General features: G+C 34.8%; 1 protein-coding gene and 1 pseudogene across 6 annotated transcripts in view; both read left to right on the top strand.

Moving 5' to 3' along the window:
- Window positions 1-22,458, top strand: part of Csmd3 (CUB and Sushi multiple domains 3) — a 1,165,720-nt gene that overhangs the window by 1,040,611 nt on the left and 102,651 nt on the right. For 4 of the 5 annotated variants that reach the window (XM_021216672.2, XM_029547950.1, XM_029547951.1 and 1 more), the window contains 7 exons: window positions 577-695; window positions 1,962-2,031; window positions 6,117-6,233; window positions 8,158-8,367; window positions 11,180-11,368; window positions 12,458-12,635; window positions 13,457-13,602. In XM_021216672.2, the coding sequence (XP_021072331.1) occupies window positions 577-695; window positions 1,962-2,031; window positions 6,117-6,233; window positions 8,158-8,367; window positions 11,180-11,368; window positions 12,458-12,635; window positions 13,457-13,602 (1,029 nt within the window). The remainder of the gene's footprint in view (window positions 1-576; window positions 696-1,961; window positions 2,032-6,116; window positions 6,234-8,157; window positions 8,368-11,179; window positions 11,369-12,457; window positions 12,636-13,456; window positions 13,603-22,458) is intronic. The other variant, XM_029547949.1, reaches the window with a different exon arrangement.
- Window positions 8,439-11,035, top strand: LOC110335051 (annotated as a pseudogene). Its single transcript, XR_002381143.1, has 2 exons — window positions 8,439-9,720; window positions 11,029-11,035. The product of XR_002381143.1 is annotated as a ribosome biogenesis protein WDR12-like (transcript).

Raw genomic sequence — 22,458 nt, 5'->3', positions numbered from 1 at the left:
AAAAAAGTTAATGAGTGAATGAGTCAATCAGTCATAACTAGCCACTAGGGAAAGACTAACAATTAACTGTCATTATGCCTATTGGGAGATGGCAAATCAGTAGAGTGAAATTGGGATTGTCAAACATTAAAGCAGATCTGATGTTCAGGAATAGTAAGACCACCAAACAATGTCCATTTTGTTTTTTCAATTTGGTTACAGTTTGGTATTTTGATTTTTGTTTGTTTCTTTGTTCGTTTTGTTTTGGGGATGTGGATTTATTTTATTTTGTAGATTTTGTGGGGTTTGTTGTATTTGGCTTTTGTTGTTTGTTTGCATTTTTTTTTTGAGAAAGAATTTAAAGTTGGGTATGTAAGGAGGAAGAAGAACTTGGGAGAGGGTAGAATATGATAAGAACTTGGGAGAGGGTAGAATATGATAAGAATATATTTAAATTTAAAAATCTTTTTAGATAATAAAATATAATTAAGAATATAAATGGAATGTATCTGTATATAATTTAGACAATTTAATATGTATAAATGAAATAGCTATACATTGAACGCTACATATATTATTCTCGTTAAATAATTTTAGCAATTGGTTTGGATTCTTGTCCTGAGCCACAAACCCCAAGCAGTGGAATTAAAGTTGGAGACAGATACATGGTTGGTGATGTGGTGTCATTCCAGTGTGACCAAGGCTATTCTCTTCAGGTAAGTCAGTTTTAAAACCAGTGTGTTATCAAGACTCTATAATCTCATTATTCTGTAGGATATTTAAACAAAATAGTAATTAATAATCTACAGGTTTAGGCATAATCTTGATTCACAACTTCTCTGGTTCTAAACTAAATAATGTTCAACTCTCTCTCTCTCTCTTTCTCTCTCTCTCTCTCTCTCTCTCTCTCTCTATATATATATATATATATATATATATATATATATATATATATATATATACATACATACATACATATATTAGACATTGTTAGAATGAATGGTTAGTTTGGGTTGGAAGTAAGAAGTTATCTGAGCTGATAAATCTGATTCAATATTTAATTGACTTTTAAAATTACATCCAGAATTATGGTAGCTGACTGCCTGAATATTTAGAATTTTTAAACAAGTCCATAAAATTTTGAAAAATTAGTGAAAATCTAAAAATTTAACTTGCAAAACAACTGCATTTACATTGCATAATCTGATACTTATTTTAAAAGTATTTTTTCAGAAGTATCATGTAGATGATTTCCTCAAAATCTCCATAATATTTAGCCCATTGTGAAATTAAATTTTAAAAATTAAAGGAGATATTTAATTTTACATTCTTCACAATCAAATTTGATAGAGAGTAAAGACTTAATTACTATTTCTTAATAAAACTACATGAAAAATTTTAGTCTCCTAAATTCAATAAGAATATTATAGATTTTATTAATAAAAATATAATATAGTTTAAACATTAAAACATTTTTATACATTTTAATTTCAGTCATAGATTACCGTTGCTTGATTAGTCAAAATAAAAGTTTTATAACCTTAGTGGCATTTATTATTTTTATACTGCCTTATTAACTATTAATAAAATGCAATGTATTTAAAAATATTTCTATACAATAATTTTGTGACAATTCTTTATGTGTCTCAGTTTGCGTATTCTAACAAAGTATTATAAAGCAATACATGGTATTTTGTTAACTTGACAGATCGATCATCCTCGGATAGGAAAATATTAAAACCATAATTCTATACTTAAACATGATCAATTTCTATCAAGACTCTGCAGTTTTAATTTCAATTTTTTTCCAAGTATGTAAAATTACCTCTCTTAAGTAATATTAAAGCTCATATATGTAGTATGACATGAAATAGTATGAGTGTCTATATGTATTGTCATGTATATACTATACTAAACTGTCAGTATGCTAAGTTCATCCAGTCTTTTATAAGTGTGTATTGAGCTGTACTGCCTTTATGTAGGGTCATTCTCATATCACATGTATGCCTGGACCTGTAAGGAGATGGAATTATCCAATCCCCATTTGTTTGGGTAAGTTCAAAGATAGAAGATTTTATATACTTTATCAAATTTAAGAGAATTTATATACTTTATAATCCATGTTCTAACATATTTCTGTGTTTTTATGATGCATTTCATGTAAATGTTACTTTACTATCTACAATTAACTTTTCATGATTTAATATTTTACAACTTTTAACCTAAAATGCAAAACAGTGGGTGAAAAATATATAGATATTAATACAATATATTTTTTTTATTCATATGCCATTTCTTTTTTTTTTTTTTTTTTTTTTTGGTTTTTCGAGACAGGGTTTCTCTGTGTAGCCTTGGCTGTCCTGGAACTCACTTTGTAGACCAGGCTGGCCTCGAACTCAGAAATTCGCCTGCCTTTGCCTCCTGAGTGCTGGGATTAAAGGCGTGCACCACCACGCCCAGCTTCATATGCCATTTCTTACTATGCATAGTAATAAGAAATATCTCAGAGTAATAAGTGAATATCCTACTGATACCTATGAATTCAGGGTAAAAACAAACAGTAATACTTAAATAAAATTAAGGTAGATTACACTTTTTTTTTTTTTTTTTTTTTTTTTTTTTGCTTTTTCAAGACAGGGTTTCTCTGTGTATTCCTGTATACCAGGCTGTATACCAGGCTGGCTTCAAATTCTGTGTATTCCTGTATACCAGGCTGTATACCAGGCTGGCTTCAAACTCAGAAATCTTCCTGCCTCTGCCTCCCAAGTGCTGGAATTAAGGCATGTGTCACCACTGCCTGGCTACACTTCATTTTATATATTGATATTATATACAACCACATAGGATACTTATCAGACTTTGAGGTCCAACATTAGTGTATTCAAATTTTAGCTCAATATAAAATAGCTTCTTTTGAGTTTCTCTTTGGTCATCTGCTGTATGAGATAACAATGATTGCCTCAAAGGTTTATTTTAACATTATTGGACAGAATGTGTTTAAAGAGTTTAGATCTGAATGTGGGCCTCACACACTTGGTGGTAGCTATTGAAGTAAAATACAAGTTAAAGGTTCCAAATTAATGTATGGGCTCCCTTTAAAACGTTAAGAAACATGATGATAGGATATTTATTGACTATCAAAAATGTATCATATAGAAATATATATAAGAAAGTGTAAAACAATTCACAGTATGATCATATCTTCATCATAAATAAATAAACAATCATGGAAAGAAAGAAAAACATGAATTAAAATAATGATCTGAAGGTGGAAGATTAAAGGCAGTTTTCTTTATTTTTAAATTTTGTTACATATTTTACATACTTTATATAATAAAGTGCATTATATATAGCAGAAAATTAACTAAAAATGTTAGAAACAAAAAGGTGACAAGAAATAGAAGTACAGTGAGTAATGTTTGGTTAACTTTATTTTTTACTCTGCTAAAATGATCTGTCGAATGCAATTTCAAGGAGAGAAGGCTTATTTGGTTTACACTTGCAAGATACAGTTCACCATGATGGCGAAGTCAGTGGAGGATTATGAGGCATCTGGTCATGTCCCATTACTGTCCAAAAGCAGAGATGCTCACTTAGCTGTTCCTTTTTATGTACTTCAGAACCTCAGCCCCCAAAATAATGTTATCATCAATAATTTAGAGTAGATCTTCTCAGTTCAAATAGTCAAGTTTAGTAGTACTTTCCAGAAAGGCTGAGAGGTTAGCCTAAACAGATATTACTTAAGTGATTCTAGTCTCCTTAGAGTTGACAGTATTAAGTATCACAAGCTGCTTGAAGACAGATTTATAAATTGAAATGCAGAAAATCTAAGTCCAGACTAAAGCTAATTTAAGATATAATTGATATCCCAAAATAACCTAGTTTCTTTTCTTCTTTCCTTTTTCTTTTTTCTTTTTTTTTAGCTCAACCTTTTTTTTTTTTCAACAGTCCAGTCTTTATCCATACTCCTGTCCACCCTCTGACTTCTGACTGTTTCTCATCCCATACCTCTTCCTCCCCGCCCCTCTTCATTCTCCAAGAGGGCGTCTCCCACCCAACCCGACCCCCCACAAACCTCCCCACCTCCTGGGGCCTCTAGTCTCTTGAGGATTAGGTACACTTTCTTTCACTGAGCCCAGACCAGGCAGTCCTTTGCTGCATATATGGTGGGGGTCTCATATTAGGTGGTGTATGCTGCCAGTGTCTGAGAGATCCTGGGGATTCAGGGTAATTGAGACTGCTGGTCTTCCTATAGGGTCACCGTCCTCCTCAGCTCCTTCCTACTTTTGCCTTATTTAACCCCAGGAGTCCCTGGCTTCTGCCCATTGGTTAGGTGTAAATATCTTCATCTGACTCTTTCAGCTACTTGTTGGGTGTTTTGGAGGGCAATCATGCTAGGCTCCTGTTTGTAAACACACACTATATAGCATTAGTAACTGTGTCACAACTTGGGAGCTTCCCTTGAACTGGATCCCAATTTGGGCTGGTCGCTGGTCTTCCTTTCCCTCAACCTCTTCTCCATTTTTGGCCCTGCATTTCTTTCTGTCAGGAACAATTATGGGTCAGAGCATTTGGATATGTGATGGCAACCCCATTCCTCCACTTGATGTCTTTCTTTCTACTAGAGGTGGACTCTACAAATTTCTTCTCCCCACTGTAGGGCATTTCATCTAAGATCCCTCCTTTTGAGTCCTGAGAGTCTCTCACCTCCCAGGTCTGTGGTACATTCTAGGGAGTCCTCCCACCTCCTACCTCAAGAGGTTGCCTGCTTCCATTCATTCTGCTGGCCCTCAGGGCTTCAGTCTTGATTCCTGCTCCGCACCCCAATACCTGATCATGTTTCCCATTTCTCCTCCCTGTCCCCTTTCCCACCCAGATCCCTCCCTCCTTCTGCCCTAGTTTGATTGATAAAATCATTCTTTTTATAGCTTACTAATTATCAGACTTGTGATATACATTTTTTTAAACGGAATGGTGAATAAACTTTAATAGTTTGTGTTAAAGATTGATTTGATGTCATGATTAGTGGACTGATAATTTAGAGAGAAAAATGTTTTTAGAGCTTAATTGTAATACACATTTGAAAGAAAAATTTATAAGGTTGTTGAATCTCTATGCATACATAAATCAAGAGAGAATATATATGTCAGTGTATATGTGTCAGACTAACTTCTAATACCACACATAGATAAAATATTTTATGGATCTGTATTTATGAAAGGCAACCTAAAGTTTGAATATATAGCTCTTGCCTATCTTAAAAAGAAATTACAAGCAAGTGTTTAGGAAATAGTCATAAAATTTAACATCATATCCAACAATTAACTGTCTTGTATTTATATGTCATCTAAATTTGTATGTCGCCTAAATATGCTAAATTTGCCTTTACAACAAGGAATATTTTCTAAGATGAAAATATACCTCAATATACATAAAATAATTCCATCTACTTTACAGACAAAATTAAATGAGCAAATTTCCATTTTACAATGGTCTCTTAGATTGCCAAGAGTAAAGCCACCCCTTAGGGATTTCAAAATAAGCATATTTGTTATCGCTGCCCAATTTTTCAAATGCCTGTGTTTTACTGTGTTTGTTCATACTTCGTGATCCTTTGTCCTGATCCTTTTAGAATAAAATGAAACCAACAGTTTCTTAAAATTCTTCATTGAGCCTTCTTGCCAACAGGGAAGAAAGGTTGTGGAAGAGTGTCTTCCTCTAACACGGCATGGAGAGCTGACCCAGTCGGCTTTATTTTAGTTTAAATTGAATCACCTTTGGAATGACTAGACAATGTACTTAAGAAAGAAAAATAAGCTGCATGATTTCTTGCCACTGCTGAAAATGACTTGTCCTTTTCTTAAGTGTACTTATTGTGAGCAAACTGGTACTTGCTAAGCAGTAATTGACTTAAGCTGCACCCTGTTTGTTTCTGAGTTATTATGCCTTTTGTGCTGTTTTCGAAACATGAGTTATAAATCAATGAGCATATGCTGAAGGAATTGGGCCTATATTTAATTTTCTCAAATGGTATCACCTTAGATACCTTTTGAAGAGTTAAAGTGATTTTGATACTTTTTAAATACAAAGATATATTTCATAATTCTGCTTTCCATGAGAACTCTATTGTTTTGCAGCTCAGTGTGGAGGTGCAATGTCAGACTTCAGTGGTGTGATACTCAGTCCTGGTTTTCCTGGAAACTACCCTAGCAGTTTAGATTGCACATGGACAATAAAGCTGCCTATTGGCTTTGGTATGTATAAGTATATGGAAGACATTTCACTATTTATCAATGCATTATTAAGAAGATGCATATAGGTCCAATATGAGTATATGTTTACAGGTTAATATTTCATTATGAGTACATGAAATAATGTATATCGAGGAATATAATTTGAGTAATATTTGCCTCAGTAAAATATATTTTACTATCAAAAATAAGACCGCTATGAACATAGTGGAACATGTGCCCAGGTGGCATTATGTGGCAACTTTTGGGTATATTCCCAAAAGTGGTATACTTGGGTCTTCAGGTAGATCTATTTCCAACTTTCTGAGGAATCTCCGAATTGATTTCCAGAGTGGTTCTACCAGTTTGCAATCCCACCAGCAATGGAGGAATGTTCCTCTTTCTCCACATCCTCTCCAACATGTGTTGTCACCTGAGGTTTAGATCTGATTGGTATAAGGTGATCACTAAGGACCTTGAACATTTCTTTAGGTACTTCTCAGCCAATTGAGATTCCTCAGTTGTGAAATCTCGGTTTAGTTCTATACCCCATTTTTTGATTAGGTTGTTTTTTCCCTTTTTCTTTATATGTTTTGGATATTAGCCCAAAGTGGGATTCAGCTCAAGGGGATGTTCCAAGGCCCGACACTATTACTGAGGCTATGGCGTGCTCACAAAAAGAGACCTATCATGACTGCCCTCTGAAAGACCCAACTAGTAGCTGAAAGAGTCAGATGCAGATATTTGCACCCAACCAATAGTCAGTATTGACCCCTGTTATTGAATTAAGGAAGGCTAATAGAAGCTGAGAAGGGTGATCCTGTAGCAGGACCAGCATTCTCAATTAATCTGAACCCCTGAGATCTCTCAAACACTGGACCACTATACAGACAGCATACACCAGCTGATATGAGGCTCCCATCACACATACAGTCGAAGACTTCAGGTCTGTGTTCATTCAGAGATGATGCACCTAACTCTCAAGAGACTGGAGGCTCCAGGGAGTTTAGAGGTCATATGGAGTGGTGGGTGGGGACATCTACATGGAGACAGTGTTGTGGGGAGGAGGTATGGGATATGGAACAGTCAGAGGGTGGGCCAGGGGTGGGGCAAATAAAATATGGAGTGTAAAAAATAAATTAATTAAAAATATATTTTACATGGACTATTTAAAGATGTATGGATGTTTTTGTTTGTCTCTTATTTTAAATGATACACAAATACTAAATGCATGGAATATCATGTTTCAAAGTATGAGTATATTGTGGACTAGGTAAATTAAAATAATGTGTGTTATGTCGTTATGTACAGGACTTTATTTATTTGACTTTTTAATAGTGGAATCAGTTAAAATTTTATTTTCTTAGCAATTTTAACAACATGCTAACATATTATCTCTAATCATCATGTTGAAAAATCATTCTGATAAGCAAGTAGTACACAGATAATCATTTTTGTTTCTGGTAATTATTGAATTTATCACACTATCTTCATAAATAAGTCAGAACTTACATGTACAAATTAGTGTTAAATATCTAACATTTGATTTAATGTTTTTTCAATCTAAGAAAAATGAGCTTGAGAATGTAGTGTGTACTCACTGAAGAATTTTAGCAGAGCTATGAGTTTTGGATAGGCTGAAAACTCACAGTTAAGATCTGTTGTTTTGGTTTTGCTTTCTTTTCTTTTCTGGAAGTCTCATGTAGTTTCAGCTGGCCTTGTACTTACTATACAGCCTAAGAGCCTTGACCTCCTAATCGTGCTGCCTCCATCTCACAAGGACTACAAGCATGTGCTGCCATGTACAAATCTTGAGACTATGTTTTCTGAAATAAATGGAAATGTATCTGTGTAAAAAGATGCAAGTCTGTGTGTTATGTTGCTGTTTATATGTATATGCAGTATGGTAAAATATCAAGTAATATTGTGTTTGCTCTTTTTTCTTTAGGTGTACATCTCCAGTTTGTAAATTTTTCTACAGAAACCATACATGATTACCTGGAAGTACGGAGTGGATCCTCCGAAACTAGTACTGTTATTGGACGGCTTAGTGGTCCGCAAATACCATCTTCTCTGTTTAGCACAACCCATGAAACCAGCTTGTATTTTCATAGTGACTATTCTCAAAACAAACAGGGATTTCATATTGTGTATCAAGGTAAGATGAATTATAATGTATGAGGGTATACTGCCTTTCAGCTTTCTTAAGCCTTGTGTGTATATTCAGCCATGGTAAAACTCCAGGCATGTTTCTACATCGAGAATAAGAAAAACACAGTGGATGATGTTCCTTTCTCAATCCCTGCCAGCTCTGAAGTTACCGATCTTAGTAACATTATCAATAAATTGATGGAGTCCAAAAATGAACTCCAGAAACATGTTGAGTTTGATTTTCTTATCAAGGGCCAGTTTCTTCTAATGCCCTTGGTTAAACACATGGAACTGGAGAACATTTCATTGGAAGAGGTTGCAGAACTAGAATATTTGGAAAAATACACCATTCCCCAGTCAGAGCAGTGCATGTTCCATGATGACTGGATCAGTTCAATTAAAGGGGGAAGAATGGATCCTGCCTGTCTGATTCTAGTGATAAGACTTCTCGGATCCTTTGAAGGAAAGTCATTAAGAACAATTGTGGGACATACAGATATTGTGAAAGATGTGGCTTAGGTCAAAAAAAGACAGTTTGTCCTGCTTACTACAGACTGTCTCGATGGAGCAGACTATTCTCTCATGGGAGTGGATATAGAAAGGACCAAAGTGAAAGCTCTGTACTGCTGCCGAGGGCATGCTGGGAGTGTGGATGCCATAGTAGTCGATAGCTTGGGAACTAAGTTTTGCAGTGGCTCCTGGGATTAGATGCTAAAGATCTGGTCTACAGTCCCTAGAGATGAAGAAGAGGAAATGGAAGAACCCATAAATCGACGACGAAAAAAACAAAAAAAAACAAAAAAACAGAACAATTGGGACTAACAAGAACACCCTTTGTGACCCTCTCTGGCCACACAGAAGCAATTTACTCAGTCCTTTGGATCCTTTGAATATATGCTGAGGAAATCTGCAGTGCATCTTGGAATCACACAGTTAGAGTGTGGGATGTTGAGTCTGGCGGTCTTAAGTCAACTCTGACAGGAAATAAAGTGTTTAATTCTATTTCCTATTCTCCCCTTTGTAAATGTTTGGCATCTGGAAGTACAGACAGCCATATTCAAGTATGGGATCTCCGAACTAAAGATGGTTCTTTGGTGTCGCTGTCCCTCACCTCACATCCAGGCTAGGTAACATCAGTGAAGTGGTCTCGTACCCATGAACAGCAGCTGATCTCGGGCTCGTTAGATAACATTGTGAAGCTATGGGATACAAGAAGTTGTAAGGCTCCTCCCTATGATCTAGCTGCTCATGAAGACAAAGCTCTAAGTGTGGACTCAACAGACACAGGGATACTTCTGAGTGGAGGAACAAACAATAAATTGTATTCCTACAGATATTTCCCTACCACTTCCCAAGCGGGGCTTGAATATGAATGGCTGATAAGAGGGAAAAAAAATCATGCACTTTTATCAAACAATTTTTTTCTCCTGAGAATTCAAAATACAAATAAGAAAAAATTTAAAATTTCAAAATCATAATTGAATTAAGCAAGGGAAAATAATTAAAATATGAATGCTAGACATTGAGAATAGGTTTTTAATTTTAAATGAAACTGAATGTTAAAAAGTTATTATTCATCTTACATTGTAAACAAACTTATTTAGAGATGCAATCATATTGTTTTGTTATATGACCATTAGAATATAAAGCAAGCATATCGATGGAAATATTACATTAGGCCCATGTTCAGTAAAACATTAAATGATTTTTGAACAAGATATTTATCTATCCCCTCTGAGGAAAGGCTATAGATTAAGTTGAGCTTGGACTTAAATCCCAAGTTTCCATATTAAGGTAGGCACAGCCTAAGTCTTCTCCATTTCCTCAGTGGCATACTCATTGTTATGAGTAGTATATTCTATAAAGCACAAGCTCAGGAAATGTACAACTATCTTTAATTTTGAAGAAATTAATTCTTTAAAAATAGATAAATATTTTTTTCTCCTTTGATTCTAGACAACCCAGGGCCATGTGTGTGGTATACTTTGAATGCTTATTTTACATGTATGAGTATTTTGCTTACCCACACATATGTGAACCACCTGAGTGCCTGATGTAGAATATAGCTAGAAGCGGCATTGAATTCCCTGGAACTTATGCTTCCAATGGATGCAGTTCATCATGTATGTGCTCAAATTCGTAATGATACAGCTGCAAATAATTTTAGGAATTCATGAAGTTCATAATTACAAAATGGATTCAACACTGCTTACAAAGCATGTATAAATAGGACAGGAAATGGGGAAGGCTCTGCAATCAATGACAAAGAAATGTGCAATGTTACCTTATACAAGATGAACAAAAGAGTAAGAAAATGCATTTTAGTTAAAAATTCACAATAATCAAAATTTAAATTCAGCAGAGATTTTTCAGGTTGTTCATTTAGAGAAAATATTTTAAAATGCAAAATAGGGAGGATTAGGGTTACATGTATGTAGTTATTTTATTCTATGTACAAGTGGCATAACCAAGAAGCAATTCCATTCTATTTAGAGAATCAGAATATGTTTGATTAAAATTGTTGCTGCAAGAAGAGTTTACATTCATGTTCATAATTTAGATAAATTGCTCCAGCATATAAGGAAGCTGATGCAGTTTTGTGAATTATCATTGTAAATATGAAAATTATTGATATGAAAAGAAACCCTCATTACACTATCTCTGACAGGCCTTAACCATAAACCCAAATTAGTTTTTATACAGTAACTAACCCTGAGCAGTATGCTATTAATTGCTAAGTTACAAATAGCACCCGTTTTTTGGTCTCTCAAATTCAGAGAGGAAAATGCCCTTCTTTTTCATTTTTTTTTTTCTTCCAGCCTATCAGTTGCAAAGCTGTCCTGATCCTCGCCCATTTCGAAATGGGTTTGTAATTGGAAATGATTTTACTGTGGGTCAGACCATTTCGTTTGAATGTTTCCCAGGATACACATTAATTGGCAACTCAGCTCTCACATGTCTTCATGGAGTTAGTCGGAATTGGAACCATCCACTGCCAAGGTGTGAAGGTAAGCTTTTAAACTGAAATTGTCTTTAAGATGGTGCTATATGTTAGAAATTATGACAGGATGCTTTTGTTTTCAACTGAGGGCTTTTTAATAACTAAAAATGGTGAACAAAATCACATATTGAATGCAGATTATATTAATGGCAGCGATATTTTCTATTTACATTTTTATTAAATATTTTCTTCATTTACATTTCAAATGCTATCCCCTTTCCTAGTTTCCCCTCCGAAAATCCCCTATCCCCTCCCCACTCCCCCTGCTCCCCAACCCACCCATTCCTGCTTCCTGGTCCTGGCATTCCCCTATACTGGGGCATAGAATCTTTGCAAGACCAAGGGCCTCTCCTCCCATTGATTGCTGACTTGACCATCTTCTGCTACATATGCAGCTGGAGACACGAGTCCCACCATGTGTTTTCTTTGATTGGTGGTTTAGTCCCAAGGAGCTCTGGGGATATTGGTTACTTCATATTGTTGTTCCTCTTATAGGGCTGCAGACCCCTTCAGCTCCTTGGGTACTTTCTCTAGCTCCTTCATTGGGGACCCTGTGCTCTGTTCAATAGATGACTGTGAGCATCCACTTCTGTATTTCTCAGGCACTGGCAGAAACTCACAGGAGACAGCTAGCCTTCTACTGAAAGTATGAGCAAAATTTGTTAACATTTTAGACACTTTGAAACTTCTTTTGTGTTTTTGTGAAGGTCAGGGGATGTCTATGTTTTTAACATCAGTATTGTAAACAGAAAAATCAAGATACAGTTATTTAATTTGAGTGACTATTCTATAAAAATACTATTGAAAATTTCAAAAATGCAATATGTATAGGGCATACATATATATTACGAGAGAAATTTGTGTGTGCATTGATGCACATTATATCAAATGAGTAAAGAGCTTTGTGATCACCAAGGACAACAAATATGTCAAAGATCTTATGTGGAAAACTTTTTAAAAAATGACTATATTTTGTCCATTCTTACCAATGAAGGTAGAACAAAGCTGATGCACTATAACTGCCCTAAAAGTTAGATAGCTTTGCCATTTATCTAGTTCATTATTTTTGAACATGCTCATGTGTCTCTTTCCATAGCTCTTTGTGGCGGGAATATAACTGCCATGAATGGTACCATTTATTCTCCTGGCTATCCTGATGAGTATCCAAACTTCCAAGACTGCTTTTGGCTCGTACGAGTTCCCCCTGGGAATGGAATCTACATCAATTTTACTGTTCTTCAAACAGAACCCATCTATGACTTCATTACTGTATGGTAAGTCAGTACTGTTCTTTTTGATTGACTAAATTATGAAAGGGAATGAGGGCAAGGTAAAAGTAAATCACAATTCTCTATTACAAACTACCATCTGACATTTGAACTGGCATAACTGGGAGTCAGTATGGTTTTGTTTTCTTTTGATTTTTTTAAATGCGATAAATATAATAAATATATATTTAGAATGTAATCCCATTAAGTAGCAAAAGCCCATGGCTGAAAATGTGTAATGTAGGCAACTACCAGAAATGTTTAAGGAAGTCTTTTTTTTTTTTTTTAATAAAAACTGGTGAAATTTAAGCCTTCTGTTCAGATCATAATTATATTATATGCTTGTAATTTCTTGTCATAATAATTTATTACACAGTAAAATAATTATGCTATAATTGTATCAATTGGAGTAACTTTGTTAAAGGTATAAAGAAAACCTCTGAATTAATCAAAGACAAAAACACCCTGTGAGTTTCAGGAGCACTAATTATAACAGTCTGAGTCTGAAGACTGCTGTCAAAGAAAGTAACAGAAGACAACACAAGCTTTAAGAGATTCTGAGTACCTGCTGAAAACTAAATTGATTACAGTTTATATTGGTTCATTTGTTTTGGTAAAAAACATAACCCATTTTAATGCTTCATATTTTAGGATTTTATTATTTGTGTAGGTGCATGACATACCAATAGCATTTTTGATTAAAGGATTATTTTACTTTGCTCTTAAAATAATGATAAGTGATTGTATGCAGTGCCTTCATGAAAATTCATTTAAAGCTCTGTAAATCATCAGTGTCATTTTCTCCTTCCCAAACCCTTGTCTAATAGGGATGGACCCGACCAAAATTCACCCCAAATTGGTCAATTCAGTGGCAATACTGCTTTGGAATCAGTATACAGCACTTCAAATCAAATTCTAATCAAATTCCACAGTGACTTCACAACAAGTGGCTTTTTTGTGCTCAGTTATCATGGTTGGTATTATCTAAGTGTTTTTACTTCATTTGGTACCATTTAAATTGTCCTGGAAAATTGAATGTAATATATCTTTATCCAATGATTGAAAATGTATTAAAATCTGACACTTTGATCATCACTGTAACTTATGCATTTCAAACACATTTACTTGCAAACCATGACCTCCTCTAAGTACTTAGGGATATTAACGTGTGAGCAAATGGCTATAGGAAATAAATCAGTCAGTAATTACCCAGTGGAAAATAATCATTTTGCATGGAAACCAATAAAAGAGAACCAGCTGTTCATATTTTACTGCATGTAATTTGGAGACAGCAATAGATTCTCTGAACAAAAAAAAATGTTTAATCTAGTCAACCTGCTGCGAATATTTCTAAAATTAGCATCTAATATCTTTATGCTCTGGATCCCATTACTCATTCATTTAAACTCTTGTTTCAAACCGTATCTGTGCAAGAATCTTACAGTTTTTGCTGGTGATTCCAGATCATTAAGTTCATAGCTTTTATTCCTATAAAGCACTTTAGGAGTTTCAGTTTTATTTGGTTATACAGAATTGTTTTGTGTCCTACCTTTAGAACATGAACTTTGTGAGAAGATATTACATTTTTTCACAGAAATCTCCCTTCATATCTGTTTGCTTCAAATTATTTTTATTCATTATAGATAAGGACATGTTTATTCATCTATTTTCATTCTTAAAAATATTTATTTTTATTTACTTTACATCTGAGCACAGCCACCATCCTTCCTCTCTTTCCAGTCCCATCTTTACAAAATCCCTACCGCCATTACCCCTCATTCTTCTCAGAGAAGGGGAGCCCCCTGCCTTGTGTACAACCTCAGCATATATCACCTAATCACAGCAGGGCTAGGTACATCCTCTCCCACTGAGGCCTGACTAGTCAGTCCACATAGTAAGGAAGAGAATCTAATGTCAGGGAACAAAGATGGAGACAACCCCCATTTGACTCGTTAGGAAAACCACATAAAAGACAAACTGCAATTTTGCAACAGATTTGTAGGGCATCTAGTTCCACCTCGTGATTGCTCCCTAGTTGGTGGCCTAGGTTATATGAGCCCTTTATTCCCAGGTTAGTTGACTCTTAGGGTATCTTTGACCTCTCTAATTTGATCACTTATATTCCCCACTCTTCTACAAGACTCCCTGGGACTCCAACTGATATTTGGCTCTGGGTCTCTGCATCTACCACAGTCAACTGATGGCTGAGACCTCTATAGAGAGTCAGTTATGCTAGGTTCCTATCTCCAAACATAGCAGGAGATATCATTAATAGTGTTAGCGGTTGGCTCTCTCACATGGGATGGTTCTCAAGTTGGGGGAGTCATTGGTTGGCTGTTCCCTCAGTCTCTGCTCCATCTTTATCACTGCACATCTTGTGGGAAGACAAATTATGCTTTGAAGGTTTTGTGGGTGGATTGGTGACCCCTCACTCCTCTGGAAGTCCTGCTTGGCTAGAGGAGGTGGTCGTTTTGGTCTCCATATCCCCTTCTAGTAGGAGTCTAAGCTAGGGTCATCCCCATAGCCTCTCCATACCCTCTCCCATCCCAGGCCACCAGCCAGTCACCAGAGATGCCCCCAATCTCCCTTTCCCTGTGCTGCTCATTTCTGTTCTCACTCCCAGGCCTCTGTTACCACCCCCACACCTGACTGCCATAATTAGGTATTATTATGTGCTATGACTATGGTCTTACTAAAACATCCTGTCTTTTATAATTGGAGAGTGACCTAAAATACTTTACAGGAATAATTCATCTCCATAATTAAATCTGTAAATATTTTATAAAAATTGTACAGTAAACAGTACTTTGTCCACTATATTAGTATTCTACTTAATGTGTCATAGTATAATGCATAGTAATGAAATATTACATACAATTTGTGCTATGGGAAATCCAAATTTATCTAATATGATTTCATTTAAAACACCTAAATCACTGATAGGTAAAATTGAGAATCAACATGATACTCAAATTGTTTAATTGAACATTTTATGTCCCATTTGGATCATATCTAGTCAGTTTCTCCATAGCAACCCTGAACATCAGTTCTGCATGTATATTGTAACATAGCTACTGAGAAAGTGCTATGTTCTCCAGAAACAGTTCAGGCTTTTGATTTGTTTGGTTTTCTCCCTCTAGACTGTAAAATTCTTGGGACAAAATAAGTTTGGTGTTAACTGCCTTAAACCCCTAAGACAACTCAACGGCCCCATTTTGTAACTTCATTTAATAAATTAAAAGGTAGATGGTTATTTATCTTTCAAATTTGTTAATTAAATTAAGTTTTAAAATATGTCTCAGTATGAAGTGCCCCTCCTTGTCTTTTTTGATAACTTTGGGTTGGAAGACACTTTTTTTTGTTATTAGAATGTCTACTCCAGCTTGTTTCTTTGGACCATTTGCTTGGAAAATTGTTTTCCAGCCTTTCACTTTGAGGTAGTGTCTATCCTTTTCCCTGAGGTGGGTTTCCTGTAAGCAGCAAAATGTTGGGTCCTATATGTGTAGCCAGTCTATTAGTCTATGTCTTTTTATTGGGGAATTGAGTCCATTGATGTTAAGAGAAATTAAAGAAAAGTAATTGCTTCCTGTTATTTTTGTTGTTAAAGTTGGGACTTTGTTCTTGTGGCTGTCTTCTTTTAGGTTTGTTAAAGGATTACTTTCTTGGTTTTTCTAGGATGGAGTTTCCATTCTTCTGTTGATGCTTTCCCTTTATTATCCTTTGAAGGGCTGGATTCGTAGATAGATATTGTGTGAATTTGGTTTTGTCATGGAATACTTTGGTTTCCCCATCTATGGTAATTGAGAGTTTTGCTGGGTATAGTAGCCTGGGCTGGCATTTGTGTTCTCTTAGGGTCTGTATCACATCTGTCCAGGATCTTCTGGCTTTCATAGTCTCTGGTGAGAAGTCTGGTGTAATTCTAATAGGCCTGCCTTTATATGTTACTTGGCTCTTTTCCCTTGCTGCTTTTAATATTCTATCTTTATGTAGTACATTTGTTGTTCTAATTATTATGTGTCGGGAGGAATTTTAAAAAATATGTCTCAGTGGTTAAGGACATATATTGTTCTTTCAGGGGACCCATGTTTTATTCTCATAACCCACATGACAGCTTAAAATCTTAACTGTAGTTTCAGGGGATTCAACACCATTTTCTGACCTTTCACAGATACAAGGCACACACGTGGTACACAAACATGCAAACAGTAGTATTATAAATATAAGTAAAAGAAATCTAAAATATAATTAATATACTTAAATTTAGAGCAGTTTACTTTATCATTTCTTTTGAAATAAATTCTATTGATTATAAAAGTGTTAGGTGTTCAATTTATTAATTTCACAGATCAAAGTTTTTAATGTGTTTTCTTAAGGTTACACTGGTCATTTATAATTTACTTATTAATATATTTAAATATCTAAATGAATATATGTGTTCTTCCTCTCTACTCTGCTCATGATGAGATTTATCCCAACTCTATGTCTTTTATAAAGCAACATCATCCTAAGGCTTTTCAGATGAAAAATAACATTCATTAGAAGCTTTAGAAAACAAAAGTTATGTGTAATGAACAGAATACAAAGGTCACTTTTCCTGAGATATTTCTATGAGGAAATGTTTTTTCCCCTCAATTGCTGGGTCAGAAGGAAGTTGGCAGATGATAAAAATTAAAAACATTTGTTATGCAATGACATGTTGAATATTAACTCATAAACCCCATTAAAAATTGCAGACACTGACTTTGAATATCACCATATTACTAACAGTCACCATTCACTGAAAGAAAATATGCCTTGACAATAATAGAAGTTGTTATGCATTAGTTATTTCTAGTTTACATGGAAGCATTATTAGTTCTGTTTTAACAATATAAAATATAATTAAAGTTTAAACAATCAAAAGTAAAGCATAAAGCAATAAACATGTACTGTAGATAGACTAGATATAGGACATAGATAGAAATAGGTTTTTCTCTGTCCAGATTATTTATTCATTTATTTGCTTGTTTTTTGTTCATTTATTTATATATTTGTTTACTTATTTATTGTTTTACAAGACAGGTTTTTCTTGTGCAGCCTTGGCTGCCTTAGAACTAGCTATAGACCACGCTGACCTCAAACTCGCAGAGGTCTACCTGCCTCTGTCTCCTGAGTGCTGGGATTAAAGGCATGTGCCACTTCCTCCACCTTAATGATTCATTAAAGAAAACACCAAAAAAAAAAAAAAAACCCTAAAATGTATTGAGTTCACCTCACTTTTAATAACATACTTCACTGAATTAACTTGACCTCCAAATATCTTAGTGCTTCACTTATTGTGACACACAGGCTGGGATAGTTGGGGGTCGACAGTTCTCTGTGTCTGTTCTGTATGAGTACACAACGTGCTGGGGCACCATCAAAAATGGCTGTGAAGCCTGACTAATGCAGGAGAGACATGGGAAGCACAACACTGAAATCTGGTCTTGTTGATTTAAACATAGGCTACTGGTTTTATGATATTTTTCATTTGTTTTCCAGGCTGTCTTTATTTTCTAATACCTGAGTGTAAAACAATCTTTTTTTTCTCTCAAAAAAGAGAATCTTATTAAGCACACAGTGGTTCCTCCTTATCTGTGGCTGGAATTCCACTGTCTCATGTATTCACAGTCTATTGTACTCAGTAAATAATAAAAAAAAAATCCCCCAAGTCAACTCATAAAACTTAAATAAATTTTAAAATACCTTACAGTTATTGAATTTCATAACATTATTTAGTGTTATTTATCTATTTTGGTTTCTAATGCACTCAGTGAAAAATTCCAAAACTCAATTCATAAAACATACACTAATTATGATATAATGATTAAATTGTATAACATTCACTGTTATTTTTGTTCTTAATTCATAAGTTAAATTATTAAGTTAATTGATTAATAAATAAAATTTTATTCATATAAATTAATTCATAAGTTAATATTTAAATGTTTGCACAGTAAAAGACTTATTTCTAGGGTATAGGGCAAACTGTAGCTTCAAATAGCAACTGTGATTTAAATGTTTCCCCAAGTGATAGAAGAAGACTGGTAATTCTCATTACATATTGTTTTATATAATAAGAATATCTTAAGGTAAAGATTAAGTTCATTGTATAGTAGATAATGTATTTATCAGGTGTGTAACATACTAGTAACCTGACAGAACAACTAGAAGCCCTAGAACAGTTTTTCTTTCAGCTCCAGGAGAATCAAGCATGCTTTGTCAATACTGCCTCAGTCCCTGTGTGTCAGTCATCTTTCTTTAGAGGGTCTTGTTTCCTTGGTGTTTTCTGTCCATCTGCCTCTTATTCTTTTTCTTTACTCCCCTTTAATAGAGTTGTCTGAATCCCTTGGGAGTGGGTGGCTATTGATGGAGATATCCTGTTTATGGCTTAATCTTCCAGTGTCTTCTAGACACCAAATATTGGCTGGCTGGCTGTGGGTCTCTGTATTTGTTCCCATCTGCTGCAGTAAGAAGCTTCCTTGATGGTGGCAGAGCAAGATACTGATCTATGTGTATAGCAAAGTTACATTAGGAGACAATTTCATGCTAGGACCCTTTAGTAGAGCAGTATTTCATTTTACCCTAGTTCCCTGTGCTAAGTAGTTTCAGGCTCATGATGACCCAAATAGCATCAGGTATGAGGTCTGGTTCATGGAATGGGGCTTAAGAAAAATAAAATATTGGTTGATTACTCTTAGATGTGTGATACTATTTCACTAGCATTACTTGTAGCACTGTAGACCAAGTGTTTTTACCCATGTTGGTGTTTATTTTTCACCTTTGATAGTTTGCAAAATACTTTGAGATACCAAAAACACCAACCCTTACCGGTGAAGGCTCTATGTAGTCACTGTCTCTATTTCTCCATGTTCTCCATGTTATATAAATGTTGTCTTCAGTGCACTGCAGGTTTCAGGGATGCTGTCTGTAATTTATGTTTGGTCATCTTCTAAAGATATCGATTCTACACAGTTAATGCTATGCTTGGGAATAACATTCACTATACAAAGTTTTTATCTTATAAGAAGCTCCCGCAGATAAAAGACACATTTAGATAATTTAGAATTATTCTTAGGATTATCTTAACTGTGTGAGCCCCTTGCATTATAGCCTTATAACAGGTAAAGACATGACCAGTGTTCATATATCAGTTCAGATCAGATGAGAGAGAGAGAGAGAGAGAGAGAGAGAGAGAGAGAGAGAGAGAGAGAACTCCAAACTCAAAAGGTTTCCTACTCAGATGTTCAAAGTACACACTGCATATGGATATTACAATGGTTTGTGTGCATGTGTTCATGTGCATACACATGTATGTATGTATGTATTATGTATGTATGTATGTGTATTTGTGTGCATGTATGTGTGTAAAATGAAGTCCTAGCTAAATATATAACTACATAGATGTAATTTAAATAAGTGAAACATATTTAGATAACTACAAATCAACTCAGTGATTAAATAAATAAGTGTCCCATCAAACATATAAGAGATTAATCACTATGTCTTCTATTTTGATTTTGCCATGTCTTGTCTAGCCAAAGATCATCATCAGCATAGCTTTTATTAAACAGGATTTAGTTTATTGACTTGCTATAATTAATGAGACAATACACCAGTGACAGATACTGTGGTATCTCAAAAACTATCATAAGGACACATGAGATACACTGTGAACTGTCTCAGTTTATAGGAACAATTCAAAAAAGTGTTCTTTTCTGAATTAGGTGCTGTTCAAAAAAATTAGATTGTTTTATGTTCAGATATTTTAGCAGATCGTTCATTTTCCTAGATAGAAGGAATGCTCTCTCTATATGTAACTGCTATGGAGATAATAGTCCCTCATATAAGTTGATGCAGAATAATCTTGCTGAAATGGAATGGCCTAAATTGTGTTCTAGTACCATAATTCTATTATAGGAAGGTCTTGTTTATAGCTTGCTCCAATAAGTTCAAATAATTATCTTGTCTGATGTTCACCTTTAGTAAAATTGTTTTCATTTAATATAAGACAAGTTCTATCAGATATAAGTCAGCTCTAAACTGCAAGAAGATATATAGATAGATGATATCGATATCAATATAGATATAGATATAGATTATAGATATAGATATAGATAGGTAGATAGATGGATAGATATAGATAGATATATGTGTAGATATATAGATAGATATAGGTATAGAGATAGAGATGAGAGAGAGAGAGAGAGAGAGAGAGAGAGAGAGAGATGTGTGAATTAAAAAAATTCAGTTCTGAATATTCACAGTGGTTTAAAGTGGTAACTAATAATTGGTATAGTATATTACTGCAAAAGTCCCACAAGCTGTAGTGATGAATGAATAGGGACCAGAAACAGAGGACTGCAAATAAAACACTGTCACTGCTAATGTCCTCTGTTACCTGATAATGGGCAAGGATACTCAACCATAAAGAACAGAGGCTTTTGTTCCAGACCTTAATGGACTCAGTGCTGTGTCACAATACCTTCAATTACCCATGTGCATAGGAGGATGACTACTCATGCAACAGACACTGGAATTTTCCTATAATAACCCTGGGAACTCCCAATACCTTTCTTTGCAGTGTTTTATGTTCTTTACCATGAAATTAATTAAAGATGTTTACTGATAAATCTCCTCAGGACACAGATTTTCTTTTCTAAACCTTAAAGTCAAGGATTAATATTTGCTATCATTTCTGACAGCAATATCTTATCTAGACAGAAGGTTTTTATCTCAAATGTTCAGTACAGAAATGATAGTTATAAGTGACTTAAGTATTACAGAAACACTCTTGATCATGTTAACTAACTAGCAGGGTTTCTCTAAAATGTTGTATGTGTATATAAATAGATGCATATGGGTATACCTGTCTCTTTGTGATTTGATAAGCATTTATTAAAGAGCTTTTCACTATGCTTTCAAGTGAATCTGTTAATTAATTCTAGATGATATTAAAACAATACTGCTACAAATTCCAAAATCTAGTACATAATTATCCGTGTACCCACCCAGACCTTTCTTATATCTGCAGGCGATCATACTTGACCTAATATGAATCATCTCTGAACTAACCCAGGGCTTAGTGTATATAATGGAGCAAGATAATTATTTTTATCACCTACAAGGAATAGTATGTCCTTACTTAGCAAAAAGGTTATGTACTTGGGATTTTTTAGGTTTGGAGGAAAAAATGGAAATTTGCAGTTTTCTGATTTGTTTTTTATAGCAGCCTCTAATAGTTCAGTTGAATAGACACAGATAAATGTGGGTATTCTTCTCTGGAACTGAGTTGGATGTTGCACTACAAAAAAAAATAGGAAATTAAAAATAACCAAAAACATGTGGCCAGAATCAAATTCTAAAGCAATTGCAAGAAGTATTGGGCCAGGAACCAGATATCTGTGCACACTCAAACAAGGCACTTACTTAAATAATAGCTACATTCTGAGATACTGAAATGAGGAAGACAATGCCTCCACGTTGTGGTTGAACGACACTGTCAAACAAAGTGCTTCCTTGAAAAGAATGGAGATTTAGATCAGTTGTGATTTTGAAAACTGTAAAGAAGTATCCCGTACATCATTTCTCTTAATATTCATAATTGGCAATGCTCTTAAAGAGCACTCCATGAAAAGTGTGGGCTAAAATATGTGAACAGAATTTAGGTGACATCATTTATACCGCTTACCTCTGCTAGTGACTGAGTGTGTTGCTTTGTTTACCACCATTCTCTGCTCCAGGTCAACTTCCCTCTTCCACATGGTTCAAAAGGGAGAGAGAGAGAGAGAGAGAGAGAGAGAGAGAGAGA

The sequence above is a fragment of the Mus pahari genome, chromosome 17 (genome assembly GCF_900095145.1).
Source record: "Mus pahari chromosome 17, PAHARI_EIJ_v1.1, whole genome shotgun sequence".
Taxonomy (NCBI): Eukaryota; Metazoa; Chordata; class Mammalia; order Rodentia; family Muridae; genus Mus; species Mus pahari.
This window is presented reverse-complemented; position numbering and strand designations above follow the sequence as displayed.